General features: G+C 54.5%; 1 protein-coding gene and 1 long non-coding RNA gene across 2 annotated transcripts; one reads left to right on the forward strand and one right to left on the reverse strand.

The window, feature by feature from the left end:
- Window positions 1-544: 544 nt before the first annotated feature.
- Window positions 545-4,228, reverse strand: LOC105853953. The gene is made up of 5 exons (XR_001145690.1): window positions 4,176-4,228; window positions 3,701-3,935; window positions 2,456-2,607; window positions 896-993; window positions 545-799 (listed from the first exon to the last, which is right to left on the reverse strand). It is a non-coding gene; the product is annotated as an uncharacterized LOC105853953 (long non-coding RNA).
- A 5,130-nt stretch (window positions 4,229-9,358) lies between these two features.
- Window positions 9,359-15,461, forward strand: LOC105853944. Its single transcript, XM_012728115.1, has 5 exons — window positions 9,359-9,708; window positions 10,335-10,561; window positions 11,792-11,862; window positions 13,542-13,596; window positions 15,020-15,461. The coding sequence occupies exons 1-5, from the start codon at window positions 9,359-9,361 to the stop codon at window positions 15,133-15,135; spliced, it is 819 nt and encodes a 272-aa protein (XP_012583569.1). The 3' UTR covers window positions 15,136-15,461.
- The last annotated feature ends 2,113 nt before the right edge of the window (window positions 15,462-17,574 follow it).

The following is a 17,574-nucleotide window of genomic DNA, read 5'->3' on the forward strand; positions in this document are numbered from 1 at the left end:
CCAGGTCCTTGTCTGCCCAGCCCTGTCCCCAACTTCGAGCTTTGCTTCCTCCTCTGGGTGGTGGCCAATTCACTTGAGAAACCTTTCTTGGTGTGTAAGATTAACAAATTCCCACTTGGTTCTTTACAAGTTTTATATTAAATGCATATGGAAAAAGTGGTTTCTAGAACCCAGCTTCAGCCCCTTTGGACATCTGGGAGTTTAGCTTCTGGGACTGGGGCCTGGGGCTCTCTGAGCTTGTGGGGCAGTCCCAGGCAGTCCTTGTTCTCATGACCCCCTGCCCCAGCCCTTACAGTGAGCTCCTGGGCCAGCTGTAACTCTGAAACTTCTCCCCAGGGGCCTGATTTTCCTCTGGCTCTTTGTTCAGTAGATTCCCCTTCCTGCAGGCTCCCATTTTTCCCATCTGCAGGAGGAGAATACAAAGCCCAGCCAAGGCCACCCTGACTTCTTAGAGGCTTCCACATACCACCTTTACCCTTTCCTACCCAATTCACCAGTGCTTCATTTTTGTTGACGTTTATTTATTTATGCATGGAACTGGGGAACAGGCCCGAGGTACAGGTAAGAGGATTCACCAGACAGAGAGGGGAGCAGAACAGGCAGACTTCTGAAAGGAGCAGCAGTCTTCTTGAGGTACTGCCGTCAAGGCTGCAAGCCCTTAGTCCCCGACGATGTCACACAGGAGTGAACAGTTCCATGATGCTCTGGGCAGGCAGCAGAGAGCAGGACCACTGATGCTTCATAGGATGAGCTCATTCTCCATTCTCTGCCCCCTCAGATCCACAAATAGCCACAGAATCTAAAAGAAAGGACAAGCGAAACCAGGAGTCTGGAGTTCCCATCTGCATAAATGTATCACCATGGTATGGGTTTCCAGTCCTTGACATTAACTCACCTTGTGGAGAAATATCAACAAACCCCAGCCCAAGTCATCCTGAGGGCCACCGATGGTGGCCTTCAAACTTCCTTCAAGTAGCCAGGTCTAAGGCTGAGCTGCCAAGGCAAGGAAACATACAAGCAATTAACAAGCAGTTGCCATCTTCATCCCAAGCTGACATCACCGAGTCCTGCTCAAAAGGCCCAAGCCAACTATGGTGGTGGCACACGGGTGATTTGGTGATGGGAAACCCGCAGGGATTACAATCGAGATGGGGAAAAAAAATGTGCAAAATGATGTAAAAATAAACTTTTGTAATAATTAAAAATAAATAAATAAATAAAGCCACTATCAGATGAAAAAAAAAAAAAGGCCCAAGCCCCACATTTATGCAGAACACATCAGCTGTCCCCAAATCAGAAGGGTGTAAGGAAAAACCTATCTTGTTTTAATAGTAAATGACTTTCTTTCACTCAACCCACACGGTTACTCTGGAACCCACAGGATAGCTCAGTACTGCCACTGAGGAAGGACCTTTTGACTATCGGGTGGGTCACCATCCCCAGCAGGTCTCCAGCTGCCATTAGACACCTGGCCCTCCTGTCACAAGGCCTCGGCAGTCATCAGGCCATTCTACAAAGACCCATTCAATACGGCCCCGCCAGGAAAGGCAAGTGGCAGATGAACTTCCAGTACGATGTGTTAGGAGCCCAGATCTTCCAAGATCAAGACTGCCAGGCCCATGTGAAGAGTAAATGAGAAAAACCACCAGTCCTTGGGACATCAGGCAAGTGAGTCCCAACTCAAGCCACAGGCCTCTACACCCAGGGATGGATGACCGAAGTGGGGAGTGGGAGCAAGGATCATCTCTTTTCAGTATGGTCACCAGTGCCCACTAAATTCTCCAGCACGGACATGCTCCAAGACCAGAACTTGGACCAGGCTCAGACAGGACAAGGCTGATGCAAAAGTGTGTGAAAGCTTCAGGGTTTGGAAGGAACCAGGTGGGCCTCCGAACATGGGGAAAGCTGCTTTCAGCAGCTCCTCTCCCTGCACTACCAAGGACCAGGGTGCGGGCAGCCCACGGTCACTCTCAAATGCAGGTGCAGCCTCGGGCACACACGAGCCAAGCAGCCTGGGAAGGAGCCCAGGCTGGGATTTAGAGCCCCTGAGACAAGTCAGTGGCCAGACTTGCAACCTGACTGCAGCGGCTCCTCTGATCTTCAGAGACTGGCCACCACTGCCTGCTAAAGGCTGACAGAAGATGAAGAGCAGCAGCGTTCGAGGATGCTGGCTTCTGCCTGTGCGCACATTTACTACGTGTAGCAGGAGCCCCACTCGGGCTCTGGCCCCTGGGGACAAATCCAGGTTCATCCTGAAAGGCAGCCCTCTGCCCACCCCAGCACACTGCTGCTTCCCTCGCGACAGCACAGCAGCTTTGGTCAGGGGGCTCTCAGACAACTGCACCTGTGGCCTGGAGTAGAAATGCTGGGAGGCACTCACACCTCATCATTTCATCAGCTCTGGCCTCACGGCCTGCACAAGCGTGAGCTCTAGGGACGCAGGCAGGACACTTACCTGGGACTTCGAAATCCAGGCTGTCCCTGAAGACTGCTCTTACACACGTGGACTAGCAGCCTTGAGATACTGCTGCAGGGCCAGGGAGCCAGCATGTGATCGGCCCACTTGTTACCACTTGAGTCCATGACGCCATCATCACCAGAAACCACCTGGGAATGTAGGCACTGAGGTGAAGGCTCCAACTATTTGCTTCTCTCCATCTACCTGAAACTCTGGTCACTGGCAGTTACCCAGGCTGTCCCAGGGGCTCTCAGACAACTGCCTGTGGCCTGAAGCAGAAATGCTGGGCACTGGGAGGCACTCTCGTGGAGGAGATGGCTCTTCTGAACATAGGGGAAACCCCACAACTTCTCCTTTGCCTGCATCAACCAGTGACCAGGACACCAGTGACCCACTTCAGTGGGACACCTGAAATTGGAGACCTGTGTCTGAAGATCAGACGTGGTCCTACAACCAACCACACATTTCAGGAGGGAGGAAACACTCTCACTCTCCTTTTGTTAGTCTCACAGAAGCCAGCACTGAGGTAGGTAGAGTACTAAGGGGGCCAGGATGCACCCAAAATACAGTAGAAAGGAGGTGTGGGAAAGCGCCAGGGTTTGGAAGGGACAGGGCAGACCCTCCAAACACGGGAAATGCTTCCAGACATTGCTCTTCCTGCACTATCAATGACCAGGGCACAGGCAGCCCACGATCACTTTCGAATGCAGGTGCAAGGGCAGAAAGGGTGAGCTGGATACAAAGGCCCATGTTGCCAGCCCACTTACAGACCCAGCAGGGGAGAGCCGCCCACCCAAATCCAGGACCCAAAGGCCGCCATCACTTCCCACAAAGAAACCCGGCCCCATCAGCAGCCCACAGGAAGACCAGCTTCTGCTAAAGATGCCTCCCGTGTTCTTTCAACCCACAGGAACCACCTGAGAGCCTACCCCAGGCCAGGCGCCTGGGCTCAGAAACAAGCACCACACACCAGGCCCGTCCTCCCAGGCTCTTCCAGCCCCAGCCTGAGGCAAAGGGCAAGGAAGCACGGTGGGGTGCCCCGGATAAAATGGGCTGGGTCAGCGCCTCCACTCAGGCCCAGGGCCCCCACTGGCCCCTCTGCTGCTTTAGGCCTCTGCACAAGGCCTTGCCAGGCCTGTGGTTCTCAGAACCCACTGCGCTCCAGGACCCCTGCTTGCAGATGTGCTGGGCAGGTAAACAACTAGCCCCACGTTCTCGGGGCTCAGGGGCAGCGGCACTTACCCACAGCGCGGCCTCGGCCCCTGACACCACGGGGGCAGCGGGCAGCACAGCCCCATAAGGGTCAGTCCGCAGGAGCTAAGGGGGCGCTGGCCGATGCTGGACTTTGCAGGAGCCAAGGGGGCGCGGGCCATGCTGAGCGTTGCAGGAGCCACAGGGGCGCTGGCCCGCGCTGGGCCCGCAGCGCCATCCAGACGCTTTTCCAGTCTCCAAGTGGGGGCAGAGCCGTGGAGCCTGGCTAGGAAAAAGGACGGGCAAGGGGGCGCACGCGTCACGGGACCCGATTCTCGCCACTGTGGGGCAAGACGCGCTGGGACCGGGGGTCGGACGCCGCACCGGCCATACAGCTGGCGGGCTCCGTCCCACGGCCACGCCAACCCCCGACCCACACCCGGACCCACTGCCTCGGGCCTCCGTTTCTCCTTAAGAGAGGAATAGGCGCAGATCACGCGCCTAGAGCGCCCCACCGTCTACTCACCCGAGACTCGAGGCCGGCAGCGGGAGATCGGGACCGCGTCACGTGGCGCTGGACAGCAGACACGCGGCCCGCCGAACGCCCCACGCGGGCGGAAGTGCCGCTGAGCGCCGGCGGTGGCCTAGAGCGTCGTCCCGCGGGCGGAGCCCTCCCGCGCTCTCCTGCCGCGCCCCCTGGTGGACCGGAGCGCAAATACTGGCTCCAGGGGGCGGGGAAACTTCTCAAAGCCTTCTGCAAAGTTGGAAGTAACACTCTCTCACTTGCTTTGCTTTCAGCCTGTTCTTTTATCACTGATTTACCTTTAATCCTCTTCTAATTTGAGGTATCAACAGCACAGAATTAGATTTTAGAAGGGGGGAATTTATGAATTCTGTGTCTTAAAATAGTCCCACCTTCTGCCCCAAGGGGGAGAGTGGAGAGGAAAACTCTGTCTCTCATGTGGGCTTAGTAAGAGAGCCAGGAACATGCAGGAGCTTGACATATGTCCCCTAGTCCCCTGGGATTGGAGCACAGATGACAGGCGACCAAACTACTCCTAAGGTAAGGGATCACTGTCCCTTTCAGCGGGTCTAGAATCTGGAACTTGCTGTTCACAAGTTCATACCCAAAGGTGAACATGTTGGAGTGAGGGGATCCCTGAAGAGGAGACACCCCACTTTGGCCCTACTCTTTTTTTTTAAGATTTATTTATTTATGTATACAGAACTGGGGTACAGGCCAGAGGTGCAGGAGTGGTGAGAGCATTCACCAGAGACAGAGTGGGGAGTAGGAAAGGCCTACTGATGAAGCACACTGCTGAGGGGAACAGCGGGCAGGTCAGGAGAGGTCTGCTGTGCCATGTGGGTCACCTCCGGGTGGGGATGGAACTCATGCTGAAGTGGCTTTAGCTTCTCAGTGTTGTGCTTTAACCTGCTGTGCCACCAGGGAGGGCCCTAGTCTCTCTGTTTTATCTTGGAGGTACCAGGAGGAGATGGGCGAACAGAAACCCCCTGGTGAAGAGAAACACAGAGGAATAAGACAGTAGCTTGTGTGCCCTTCCAGCAGACAGCAGCCTACCTGTGCCTGGCCCCGGCAGGGGGGAAGACAGAAGCCTTCCCGGAGAAATGGTCATCGAATACATGATGGCTGGATTAGGCTGGACATTTAAAATAATGCACTCAAAATTGTATTTCTCATTTGTAGTCCCTAAGAGGAAGCAGAAAAGCAAACAGGCCTTTCTGACGCTTTTTTTTTTTTAAAGATTTATTTATTTATGCATACAGAACTGGGGTGCAGGTCAGAGGTGCAGGGGCGGCGAGAGGCTTCACCAGAGACAGAGTGGGGAGCAGAACAGGCAGATCGATGAAGTACACTGCTGAGAGGAGCAGCAGGTGGGTCAGGAGAGGTCTGCCGCGCCACGTGGTCACCTCCGGGGCATGCGGGAATCGAACTCATGCGGAAGTGGCTTTAGCTTCTCAGTGCTGTGCTTTAACCCGCTGCGCCACCAGGGAGGGCCTTTTCTGACACTTTTCTAGGGAAAAGACGCTTCCTCTTAGAAAGTCACAGACAGGGCACATTAATCAAGGGTTGGGCAGTAGCTGGGTGGGGGGGGGGGGTGGAGCCCACATCACACCATCCTGGAGTTTGTGACCTCACAGAGGCTGAAAAAATTCAAGTAGCCTGGACCCCCTTCTCTTCAGAGCTGGAGTCATGGTCAGCTGGGCAGGTTATTTCCAGGAGATGGTACCCAGAGTCTAGGAAGGAAGCAGCCACTGTCCCCCGAGCCTGCAGGAGCCCCCAGTCCAGCCCTGCATGCAGAATGTCCTCCACACTGATGGTCGTGCTGTGCCTGTTCGTCTTCTTCCTCTGCTTGTTTTTGTTGCTCTGCTACTGCCTCTGTAGAAAGAAATAATGTCAGGCCCCTGCTGACTGGACCTGAGGCCTGATGAAGGCCTCCTTCGAGCCAGTCTCACCAGTTCCTCTGGGCAGGACTGCTTCTGTCTTAGCTGCCTCGTGGCCTGAATGTTGGCCTGTTTGTGGGTGTCCAGCAGCCCCCTGGCCCTCACTGGATGCTCAGGCCCACTGAGATGATATCAAGGACCTCTCTACTGGGCCCCTAGCTGGATCCTCTGACCCTTACAATCTTCGCAGCATGAGTTTGGCTTCTGGTTCAATTTTGTCCTGGACTGAAGACAAGTTCTTGAAGGGGGATCAAATGTGGGACTCAGTGGGGGTGTCGGCAGCTCAGGCTTTGCCATGGGGACAGTCGTGTGAAGAGGTGTCCTTCTCTGTTCAGAGACGGCAGGGCTGGGCCTTGTGACTGGACTCCTAACTACAGACTGGTAGTGTGTGCCAGTTAACTGGACTTCCCTGCTCTGCGGGTGGGCGACCTGTGAAGACAGCCTTCCTGAGGAATGATCTGGACGGGGATTTGTTAACGTGGGCTCCCCTGAACAACTTTGGACCTTTCTGCTAACTAAACAACAGATATTTCTAGCTAATTAAACTTTCCTGGCTTGGGAAATGTTAATTTTCTCACTGAATACTTGAACATTCTGGTACAGCTGTATTTGACCTTGGCCCCTTCTCAGTAGGCTAATTAACCACTTCTGTTCTTCACTTCCCAGACCTTTCCTGGCCAAGGGCATCAGCCATCTCTGGCTATTTTTCTGCATTTCCAGGATAAAATTAGAAAAGTATGTCTATACTTTAACCATTTTGTATGATACTAGTTGATACTAGTTGATGATTTTAGATGTATATTCTATTTTTAATTTTTTTAAAAATTTTTTTATTTGTGCATACAAGATCTGGGGTGTCTGGCAGAGGTGTAGAGAGGTAAGAGGATTCATAGAGACAGAGTGGGGAGCAGAACAGACAGATATACTGAAATATGTGACTGAGAGGAGCAGCCAGGGAGACAGGAGAGTTCCGCCATGCCATGTGAGTCACCTCCCTGGCTGGGGATTGAACTCATGCTGCAGTGGCTGCAGATAGCTTCATAGTATTCAGACTTAACTCCTTGTATCACCAGGGAGGCACCCCAACTCTAAACTTTTAAGATTTTTTTTAAGTTATAACTAGATATTTTTATCAAATATTGGTGGTGATGCCACTGCTGATGACAATAACTAAAATTTATTCATCTCATTATAATACAAAATTGTAAAAAATGTGCTATTGGTATCATGTTTCAAGGTACTATTTTACCCACTTAAAACATTTTCTTTTAATTTTTTTTTTAAAGATTTATTTATTCATACAGAACTGGGGTACAGTTCTGTATGAATAAATAAGGTGAGAGGATTCACCAGAGACAGAGTGGGGAGCAGAACAGGCAGATCTACGAAGTACACTGCTGAGGGGAGCAGCGGGTGGGTCAGGAGAGGTCTGCCACGCCATGTGGATCTCCTCCGGGGCAGGCGGGGATCGAACTCATGTGGAAGTGGCTTAAGCTTCTTAGTGCAGTGCTTTAACCCGCTGCGCCACCAGGGAGGGCCCCCACTTAAAACATTTTAATTGTAATATACACGTAAGCTAAAATTTACCATGTTTAAATGTTCAGTTCTGCGTGGTAAATCCCTCACATCATTGTGCCACCATCTCTAGAACATTTTTCATCTTGCAGAACAAACTTTGACTTCTCACCAAACACTACCAAGATGGTGTTCAGGGGCTTTATGGAGATTGGCTGGGTGGCCTATGTCTCCTTTGGGCCTAGAAGGATGAGATAAAATCTCCCAGATTAGGGCTCTCTCTGGTGGCGCAACGGTTAAAGCGCCACATTATGAAGCTCTCCAAAGCCACTGCAGCATGAGCTCCACCACTGCCGGCCAGGGAAGTGACCAACAGGGCAGCGTGGCAGACCTCTCCTGACCTGCCCACTGCTCCCCTCAGCAGTGTACTTCGCCAATCTGCCTGTTCTGCTCCCCACTCTGTCTCTGGTGAATCCTCTCACCACCCCTGCACTTCTGGCCTGTACCCCAGTTCTGCAAGCATAAATAAATCTTTAAAAAAAAATCTCCCAGACTAAAAGCACGTTCACTTCGACTTGCTATAAGGATGTTGGATCCCCAAGTTCATGTCCTCTCAGGTAACACAGTGACACAGAGCAAGTGCAGGCACCTCCCTAGGACTCCTTGGGAACCAACGTACACATGAAACTCTGGCAGAGTGTCTTTGCCTCTGGCTCAAGAATTTCGTGTCCTCTGCCAGCATTCACAAAGTCTGAACAGGTGAGCTGTTAGGATAACTCTCAGACCATGTACACTTCTTTTTTTTTTTTTTTAAAGATTTATATATTTATGCACACAAGAACTGGTGTACAGGCCAGAGATGTGGAAGGTGAGAGGGTCCACCAGAGGCAGAATAGGCAGGTCCACTGAAATACACTGCCGAGGGGAGCAGTGGGCCAGACAGGAGAGGTCTGCTGTGCCGTGTCTGTCACCTTCGTGGCTGGGGATGGAACTCGTGCTGCAGTGGCTGCTGCAGCTTCATAGTGCTGTGTTTTAACCCATTGCACCAGCAGGGAGGGCCCCCACATACAATTCTTAACACACTAATTGCATTCCGTTGGAAAGTAAATTAATTTTCAGAGCTTTTGCTTCCTTATCAGCAAAGTGAGTAATTATAGTGTTTACCTTTGCAATTGATATCATGATTCAATAGACCAAAATGCCTGAAATACTGTGTGTGCTCAAAAATTACTAGTCATTATTTGTCATAATTGTAATCCTCTGTAGCACTGACGGGGCATTGTAGTGACAGATATCATCCGATGAAACCTGTCCACCTGCCCATGACCTTTTAGCTTCACATTGTTTTACTTTTTAATTCTACATCCAAATATAATCTTCTCATGGTTGGCTCCTCTGTTCCATAAGATTTCACGTTAAATATATTCTCCTCTGCCTAAGTAGGTCCTCAATGGTTTATTGTCGGTTGCACGTTCTTGCCCAAGTTCTTTGTAGCACTTGTCAAGATTTTTAACTATTGCATTTGCAGACTCATTTGCTTATTATGCCCACTAGAATATAACTAACAAATTCAAAGCGCTCCGTTTATCTCTTTGTGTATTTTTCCAGTGCTTAGCTCAGGAACTGCTGTGAAGCAGCTGCTTAAAAGACTTTCTGGATGGATGGGCGTGCTGCAGAATGAATAGAGTGATAGTAAGATGAATGGATAGAATGAAATGGAAGGAGGGACGGATGGACGGATGCACCGACAGATGGATGGGAAGCTGGTGTCATATAACTCTTTTCTGGATAAAGTCGGTACTTGGGTGGGAAGAAGTCTATGTGGCAAACAGTCTATGTTGGAAGAAGTCAAGGTTGCAGCCTTGCTTGGCCCGAGAATGTCAGCTCGTGTCCACAAGGTGGCGCCAGCGGCGCCTGCGCGGGTTCCGCTGCTGGAGACGCAGCGCCCGGCCGCAGGCCCCGCCCCTGGCGCGTTTCCGCCGACGGCTGGCTGTTGGGGCGCTTTTCCTGGAGCGGAGGCCGCGGTCTAGTCACCCCACGCCCTCTCCTCTGTGGTCGCCGCAGCCGGTCCGGGCGCCGGAGTGAGTCTCTGCGGGGTCGCGCTGCCCAGGGACCACCGGTGGCCTCCAACGCCAAGGCTGCAGCCCTCCCACCCGACTCTAGGAAAAACGGAGGCCCCGAGGGGGCGCGGGGAGGCCCCGAGGGGGCGACGGGAGCCCCCCGACGTCGGCTCGGGGCGCGCCCGTCTGCCGGGTGTGGCTTGGGCGTTGGCCTGACCGCGGGACGGAGTCTGGCAGCGATGCGGCCGGTGCCGCCGTCCGATCCCCACTTCTCGCCTCGCGCTTGGGGGAGATTTGGCCCCCGCTAGGGCGACAACCGGCTCCCGCGACGCGTGCGCCGGTGTCACGCGGCGAGACGTGCGGGGCGCGACCCGGGCCTGAGCCCGCGTGACTTCCCCCGCCCCGCCCCGCCGCCGACCCCGGGCGTCCAACCACCGAAGGCGGCGCCGTGGCCTTGCCAAGTGTGGGTGGGAACCCGTTTCCCCTGAGTAACTTGGAGAGGAGGCGTTAAAACCGCGGTCACCCCGGTTGTTTGCGGTTTCAGTTCGGGGCCGAAAGGTGGGCCCGGCGGGGCAGCCTCTGCTCCCCTGTCCGCTGCTGCACCCAGGCCCCCCCCCCCCACCTTGTCCGTCCTTTTTCCTGGCCAGGCTCGGCCGCCCTGCGCCCCCTTGGAGACAGGAAAACCTTCTGGATGGCGGCCAGCGCCCCTGTGGCTCCTGCAACCCTCAGCCTGGCCCTCCCTCCTTGGTTCCTGCAAAGTCCAGCATCGGCCAGCGCCCCCTTGGCTCCTGCAGACTGACCCTGATGGGGCCGAGCTCCCCGCTGCGCCTGCGGTGTGCAGGGGCCCATGTCAGGGGCCGAGGCCCCCCTGTGGGTAAGTGCCGCTGCCCCTGCTCCTTGCTTACCTGCCCAGGGCACCTGCCAGCGGGGGTCCTGGAGCGCAGTGGGTTCTGAGAACCACAGGCCTGGCAAGGCCCTGTGCAGAGGCCTTGTGCAGCAGAGGGACCTTTGGGGAGGGCCTGACTCAGCCCATTTAAGCCAGGGCGCAGTGGGCGCAGTGGGCGCAGTGGGTGAGTGGCTTCCTTGCCCTGTGCCTCAAGCCGGGGCTGGAAGAGCCTGGGAGGATGGGCCTGGTGTGTGGTACTTGTTTCTGAGCCCAGGCGCCTGGCCTGGGTTAGGCTCTCAGGTGGTCCCTGTGGGTTGAAAGTACAGGGGAGGCATCTTTAGCAGAAGCTGGTCTTCCTGTGGGCAGCCATTGGGGCGGGGTTCTTTATCAGAAGTGATATGACTCCGCCCTTGGGAGGCTGGGCAGTCACCAGGGCTGCTACCTACTGTCAGCCTCATTTCCAGTTCACTTTCAGTGCCTTTGTACCTAGAGATGAGCGTGGTTGTGGTCTGCTGGTGCCCTGGCATGGGTGGTGCAAGGAAGGAGTTGCTGTCGCGTGTGTTTCCCGGGATGGGGGCACCATGGGAGTCCATTCCTGTCCCTTCTAAGTCCTTGTAGCTCTCCCGCACGTCCTCCTGCCCGCCATCCTTACATGCGCCCTATCGCTGGGGTCTGGCTCAGTGCTGGTTTCAGTGAGGCTTTAAGATAAAGGACAGCCGCCCTGGAGGCACAGGGCTAAGCCACAGCACTAACAAGCTATCACCAGGACTGCCTAAGTTCGATCCCCATCAGGGAGCTGACCCATGTGGCACAGCAGACCTCTCCTGACCCACCTGCTGCACCCCTCAGCAGTGTATTTCAGTAAATCTCCCCACTCTGTCTCTGGTGAATCCTCTCACTGCCCCTGCATCTCTTTCTTCTACCCCAGTTCAGTAAGCATAAATAAATAAATCTAAAAAAAAAAAACAAAACAAACAAACAAAGGAGGGTGAAACACAGGCTGCAGCTCCAGAAGCCACTGACTGTTTGTGGAGCAAGAGCTTCCCTCCAGAAAGTCATTTCTACCACCCAGGTCCTTAGTCACTCAGGGTTCTTGATGTGATGTAATCCAGGGAGTGGCTTGAGATGCGATGAACGCACTAGTCATACTTGATGGGAGTTGCTGGATTTCTTGTGTTTTTGCCTCAGTCTGAGTGCTGTGGTCTTGTCCTTCCTTAGGCTCAGCACCTGGCCAGTCTCGGATGTTTAGCAGCTGTGGAGAGAAGAGGAAGAGAGACTCATCTTCACAGGTGGTTGGGGCGTCCCGTCTTGGAGGGTCAGGGGAGATGACCCCTATGCAGCGGCCAGGGAAAGCTGAGGGTGTGCCCTTGCTCGCTTCTCTTGAATTGCTCCTCCTGTGGGCCAGAGCTTGTCTCTGCGGCCTTGCCTGGTCCGCAGGGAGGATTTTCCTTGTCCCTGTGGTTATGGTGGCAGAACCAGAGCAGTGACAAGCGAGCCAGGGCGGGTTTAAACAGAAGCCCAGACTTCACCTTCACAGGTGACCCAGCGGGCATGCTCCTGGCTGCAGCCCTCTCGCCATGCAGCTGCGGCCTGCAGTCCTGCTCACCCCCAGACCTGGCCTGGATTTCACATCCTTTCAAGACCAGGTTCCAGAAACAGCAGTTTCCTCAGATTTTACACAGAAGGAGATCTGGAAGTCCTCACATAACCTTTGTCCTGTGTTGAGTTGTGAATGTGTCCTTGTGAGACACGGTGTGCCTGCGAGTTCTTACGGCCTCCACTTGTGCAGTCGCCCCCTGCCAAGCCGGCCACTCTGATTTCACGTGCTTGTTACCAGGCCAGGTGGCCAGGTGACAGGGCTGCTTGTGTATGGCAGAGGACAGCTCAGTGCAGAGCGCCCTGCAGAGCTGTCGGGGCCATGGTGCTCCCGAGGTGAGGTGTGTGCTCCGCGGATCTGTGACTTTGCCCCACTGGGTATGATGCGGTCTGGGGAGTAGGTACAGGTGAGGTGAGGTGGCCCCAGTTTTACCCTCTCTAGCACCTGTGCATCTGGCTCCTCTTTCTGTGCCTGCTTCTGAGGGCCGCCGGGGAGCACTGCTGCAGATCACTAAGTTGGCAGGATGACTCAAACAGAGCAGGAAGCGTGTTGACATGGGCTGTACCTGAGTTTTAGTCACTTATCTGCCCCCTCTTAATTTTGGGGTCCCCTCATAGTCCCAATTTCTGCCTCCAGAAAGCCTATTCAAATGACACCATTTTTCTTAGGGCCCCACGGTTTGTCTCTTAGAACCTAAGAACTCTTGTCACACTTCTTTCCACGATCTCTTCCCTTTGCCTCTCCTGTTTGGATTGAAGGGATTTTTGTAGATTAGGAGCTGGGTTTTTGCGTCAGGCCTCTGCCGTCCCCTTCTTTCTCAGCCAGCCTTCTGGCCTCTTCCACCCACCCCTGCATTCGTGAGTGACCATGGACTGCCTGTGTCCTGCTCATTGGTGGTGCAGGCAGAGGAAACGTGGAAAGGATGGCCCATGTTTGGAGGGCTCACGGCCTGCCTTCCAGCCCTGGGGTCTGTCCCACACTCCTGCTGCTCCAGGTGGCTGTCACGTGCTCCCTACCCCTGCTGGTGGGAAGCACGCTGTGTGTTGCCTCAGTCCCTGGCATAGCCACTGCCACGGAGCCTCCCGGGCCCCCTCCCAAATACTGCCCGTCACAGACTTCCGCCTGCGCTTATTCTCCGATCTGCTACGCCAGCCTCGTGGCCTACCCTGTCTTAGGCTGTCCACTGTCTCCCTCTTCTGAGTTAACGACTGTCCTTTTCAACTAAGCTGCTGTGTATCTCAGGAAATAACAGCCACCGTTTGGGGTGGGCTTACCTTCTTGTGACTCCTGTGCTGAGCCCTTCCCGAGGCTCCCAGGCCCGGCCAAGAGCAGAGACGGTCGGTGTTCACGCACGGCCTCCTGTTGTTGCAGCTGAGGCGCCGCGGCAGCTGTCGAGTCAGGAACCCTGGACCCTGCTGTCCTAAAGGTAAGGCTTCTGGTCCGTTCTCTAGAGTGTGGGTTCCTGGCGTCTGGTACAGAGAGTGTTGCCAGGGTCTTTGGGTGCAGATGGAGGGGAGCTGAGAGGTGAGATAGATGTCCTTGAGGCCCCAGATCTGCTCCTGGACACCGTGGTCATCTCTGACCTGCCACATGCCTGCAGCAGTGGCCTCGGGGAAGGTCTCCCAGCATCCCACTGGGTAATGAGGAAGCTCTGGGGGGATCTGCTATCCCCACCCCCACCTGGAGCTTCAGCAGAAGCGTGTTGTAAAGGGGAAACCTGCCCCTGGCTTTGAATCCCATTCTGCCACTGTCTTAGCCCTTGATCCATCCAGAACCTTACTGTTTTTCATTCGGAAAGCAAAGCTATGCTAGGGCTGACCTGTGGGCTAAGACCACATGCTGCCTGTCATTTCCAACCAAGATATGTTCTTGGTGGTTTCCCACAAAGTGACTACTCTTCGATTCCCCTCGACAGGGAGGTCTAGTGGGGCTCTCCTGGGAATGAGTGGCCACTCCTGAGGGCCTGTGCTCAGCCGGGCTGTTTTCACCAGACTCGACATCTGCCATGGGCCGCTGGCACCTGCTTCTGTCCCTGGACCTCCCTGTGCCCTCGCGCGCACCTGCATTGGAAAGTGATCACGGGCTGCCTGTGCTCTGGTCGTTGATAATGCAGGGAGAGGAATTGCTGAAAGCAGTTTCCCGTATTTGGAGGGTCCTCCTGTCCCTTTCAAATGCTGGCGCCTTCACACACTCCTGCTTCTCTGCAGCTGGGATCTTCTGTCTCAGGCACCGTGAGCAGCAGTGGGAGAGTCAGTGACAGGAGACTGTTCCCGCTGGCCTTGCTCACTGCCTGTGGCCAGAGAGATCAGGCTCAGTCTGTGTCAAGAGTTCACACTCGGGGAGTGTGAGGAGCCAGGGTGTAGGAACAAGTGCGTGTTGGTGCTGCATAGCGATTGCCATGGGGCTCTCAAAGGGAAGTGGCTTTTTGGAAGTGGTGGCCCTGGCCCCTTGGCATGTGCCAAGGTGAGGAAGGCTTGAAGGCAGGGTGAGCACAGTGCCAGGCAGGTAGTGACAGTGGCGGGCTGGCTGCTGAGGAGGTCCTCATTCCCAGCCAGGTTTCGCCGGGCCTCCGTGGGAGGGCTGAGACAGCTGTCTCTGTCTACCTGTGACTGTCTACTCTCGCCTGGAAAGGTCTGTTTTAGACTTCAGTGACAGTTTTAGTTTGACTCTTTTCCGGGAGTACTGAAATGCCTTTTAGAGCCACGTCTGGTGTGGAAAAACAAAGCTGGCCACTCATCCCTACTTACATGGGAGGCATTCGCACCAAAGTCAGCCCGAAGAAAGGTGAGGTCATCTTAGAGACCAAACATGGTTGTGACCGCCTTGTCTCTGGTTCTTCATCACCCCAGGGATGCCGCCTTGGATGTGGAGACTGCGGAGGAGGCCGTGCAGGGCTGGGAGGGAGCACTGGCCCCCCCAGGGTGGCGACCTGAGTCTCAGCTTCCCAAAGGCCTCAGCTGGGTGAGTGAACGCTAGGAACTATGTCAGCCTGCCTGGGCCAGCAATACCGTGCTGCGGACTTCAGTTAACTTTCTCCTTGTGTTCTTTGGGCTGATGTTGCCGCACCAGGCATTACCAGCCTTTTTACCCTGTGGCAGCAGCCTTGTGGGTGGGTTGGGCTGGGGCTCTGGAAACTTGGAGAGCTGTTGGCTGGCTCTGCCCGCCACAGCAGGGCCACGGAGCTCCATGGACCCAGTCACCGAGGCCTCCAGGCCCCTCTGCCTACTCCTGGAGTTTTCTGTACTGTGTATCACTGTCCTCCCAGCCACCCAATAAATCTTGAACATTCCCTGCTCTTGTGTCTGTTTTGTTTTGTTTCCCATTTTCCTAGGAATACCTCCACGTGCCAGCAGGTCTAGGTGTGTAGAACAAGGTTGCCAGGGGCAGGTCTTCCAGCGTCACTCGGGCCTGTCACTTAGCACACTTAGGCGTCTGACCAGGAGAAGGAAGTGGGATGTAGACCAGGGTCAAGCAATTCTGTGTACTTCTGGGGAGCTCAGATTGTGGACTAGGAACATTTGGGCAGGACTTTAGGGAAAAAAGTGCTGATGAAGAAAAAGGATGCTGGTGGAGGTGGACTTAGGGGTGAAGGCTTTCAGGAAGGCAGGGGAATTCAAGGAGGTGTGGAGCAGTGGTGGGAGTGGGGTGCCTTTGGAAGGACCATGGGATGTGGTGGGCAGATGCCAAGTGTTGGGATTTCTGTTGTTGGAACCCCAGGTAGACTTGGTCTCTGGGGTTTAAGTTCAGTATAGATCACAGCGTGTTAAGCATGCATTTGCATGATCCCCTTGCTCCCCCCACCCCAAACCTGTCACTCTCTCCTGTTTTGGGTTGTCGCCTCACCTGGAGCTGAGGGAGAAACTCAGGCCCCCTTGTCTGGACAGCCTTTGCCCTCAGGCAACATTCTTAAGGGTTGAAGAATCTACCCAGCACCCTTTCCAGCTTCTCACCTGCTTTCTGCCTTGCCCCTCCCTGTAATTCCTACCCTGAGGCTAACTGACACCCTTTTTGCTCTCCCAAAGACTCTCCGCCTACTCCTACCCTCTGCACAGGTCACTGGACATTTGTAGAGCTCTTTAACACTGCCCTCTCATTTCTGAGCAACTTCCCTGGGGCTGTAGGTAGTGATTACACCCCATCCTCCTTCCCCTTTCTGTTTTCTTGGCATCCTGCCCCCATCCTCTAGCCTGAGGGTCCCTGATCCCTGGTTGGTCTCTGTGATATAGAAGGGGCAGCAATGGAGTGCTGGGGGAGAGGGAAGAGAGGAGATGGCCGTGGCTGGGGCACGGGAGCTGTCCACAGAGGCATGGTCTGTGTCGCCAAGGCTTCTTCACCCAAGGTCATCAGAATTCCCCTAATAAGCCAGCTGTGTCCATTTATGGAGACATCACTTACTCCTGGTCATTTCCGTGGCAACCCAATTGCTGACTGAGCGTGAAAGGTCAGTGAACTAACGTGCTGTTGCAGCACCTGGCACTAAAGGATGTAGCTCTTCTCGATCATTAACTTGCTCACTTTCAAACTGTAAATGGGTCTCACCCCTTGTCCTCTGCCACCTTATCCCACCTCACCCTCAGCCTCCACATAGGTCTCTAGTCTTCAGGGCGGACCTGCAGGGCCCTCCTCACTGCCCATAGCCTGCCTGGCCACCCTCATCTCACCCATCACTCCTCAAAAGCACGGAAGGCGTCAGCCACATGACTGCTCAAGGTTCCCGCCAGACTTTCCTTTTCCTGGCCTTTGTCCTTGGAATGCATCCTCCCCTTAGACGCGTGTCTGACTCAGCTTGTGTCACTTCCGTCAGGAAGCCTTCCTTGACTAAACTCCCACCCAGACTGCATGCCCGGCCCCTCCTTTCATTTAGATCAAGTGTCAACTCTGTGCAGGCACATCCTGCACAGGTAAACAAAAGATGGCAAAGGCAAATCCCTGCCTCTGGTATGTGCCTTATAGAGGACAGAGACATACTGTAAACAGAGTACCGCAATGTATAGTATACTAAAAGTGGGTCAAGGAGAACTTATTGAAACAGGGCAAGCAGGGAGAATGGCATTTAAAACTGAGCAGACAGAACACCTTACTGGGAGGTGTGACGAGTAAAGTGAGTGACTCACACCTCTGGGTGTTCACCACAACCTGTGCAACCTCCATTACAGCATGGACGAAGGGTGGTAGGAAGCTCTCCAGGAGACCAGAACAAGTGCAGGGGTGGGGGTTGGCGGGCGGGTGGCCTAGTCAGGGAACCTGTGCAGGTTCACTGCTAGGCTGTACCTGGTTTTGAATGCATCTCACGTGCTAAGAGTGGCAGCTGAATCAAGTCAGGATCAGCTAGTCAGCACCAAGCTGTATGCATCTTGGGGCAGGCCCTACACCTGTCAGCCCTGCCACCCCACAACCCCCCAGC

This window comes from Condylura cristata, unplaced genomic scaffold, assembly GCF_000260355.1.
Source record: "Condylura cristata isolate star-nosed mole 26May11 unplaced genomic scaffold, ConCri1.0 scaffold00022, whole genome shotgun sequence".
NCBI lineage: Eukaryota > Metazoa > Chordata > Mammalia > Eulipotyphla > Talpidae > Condylura > Condylura cristata.

Coding starts and splice junctions, on each gene's coding strand:
- LOC105853944 (XM_012728115.1), top strand. CDS start 9,359: ATGGACGGATGCACCGACAGATGGATGGGAAGCTGGTGTCATATAACT. Junction 10,562..11,791: donor GGGCCGAGGCCCCCCTGTGG/GTAAGTGCCGCT, acceptor GTCCTTCCTTAG/GCTCAGCACCTGGCCAGTCT. Junction 11,863..13,541: donor AGAGAGACTCATCTTCACAG/GTGGTTGGGGCG, acceptor CTGTTGTTGCAG/CTGAGGCGCCGCGGCAGCTG.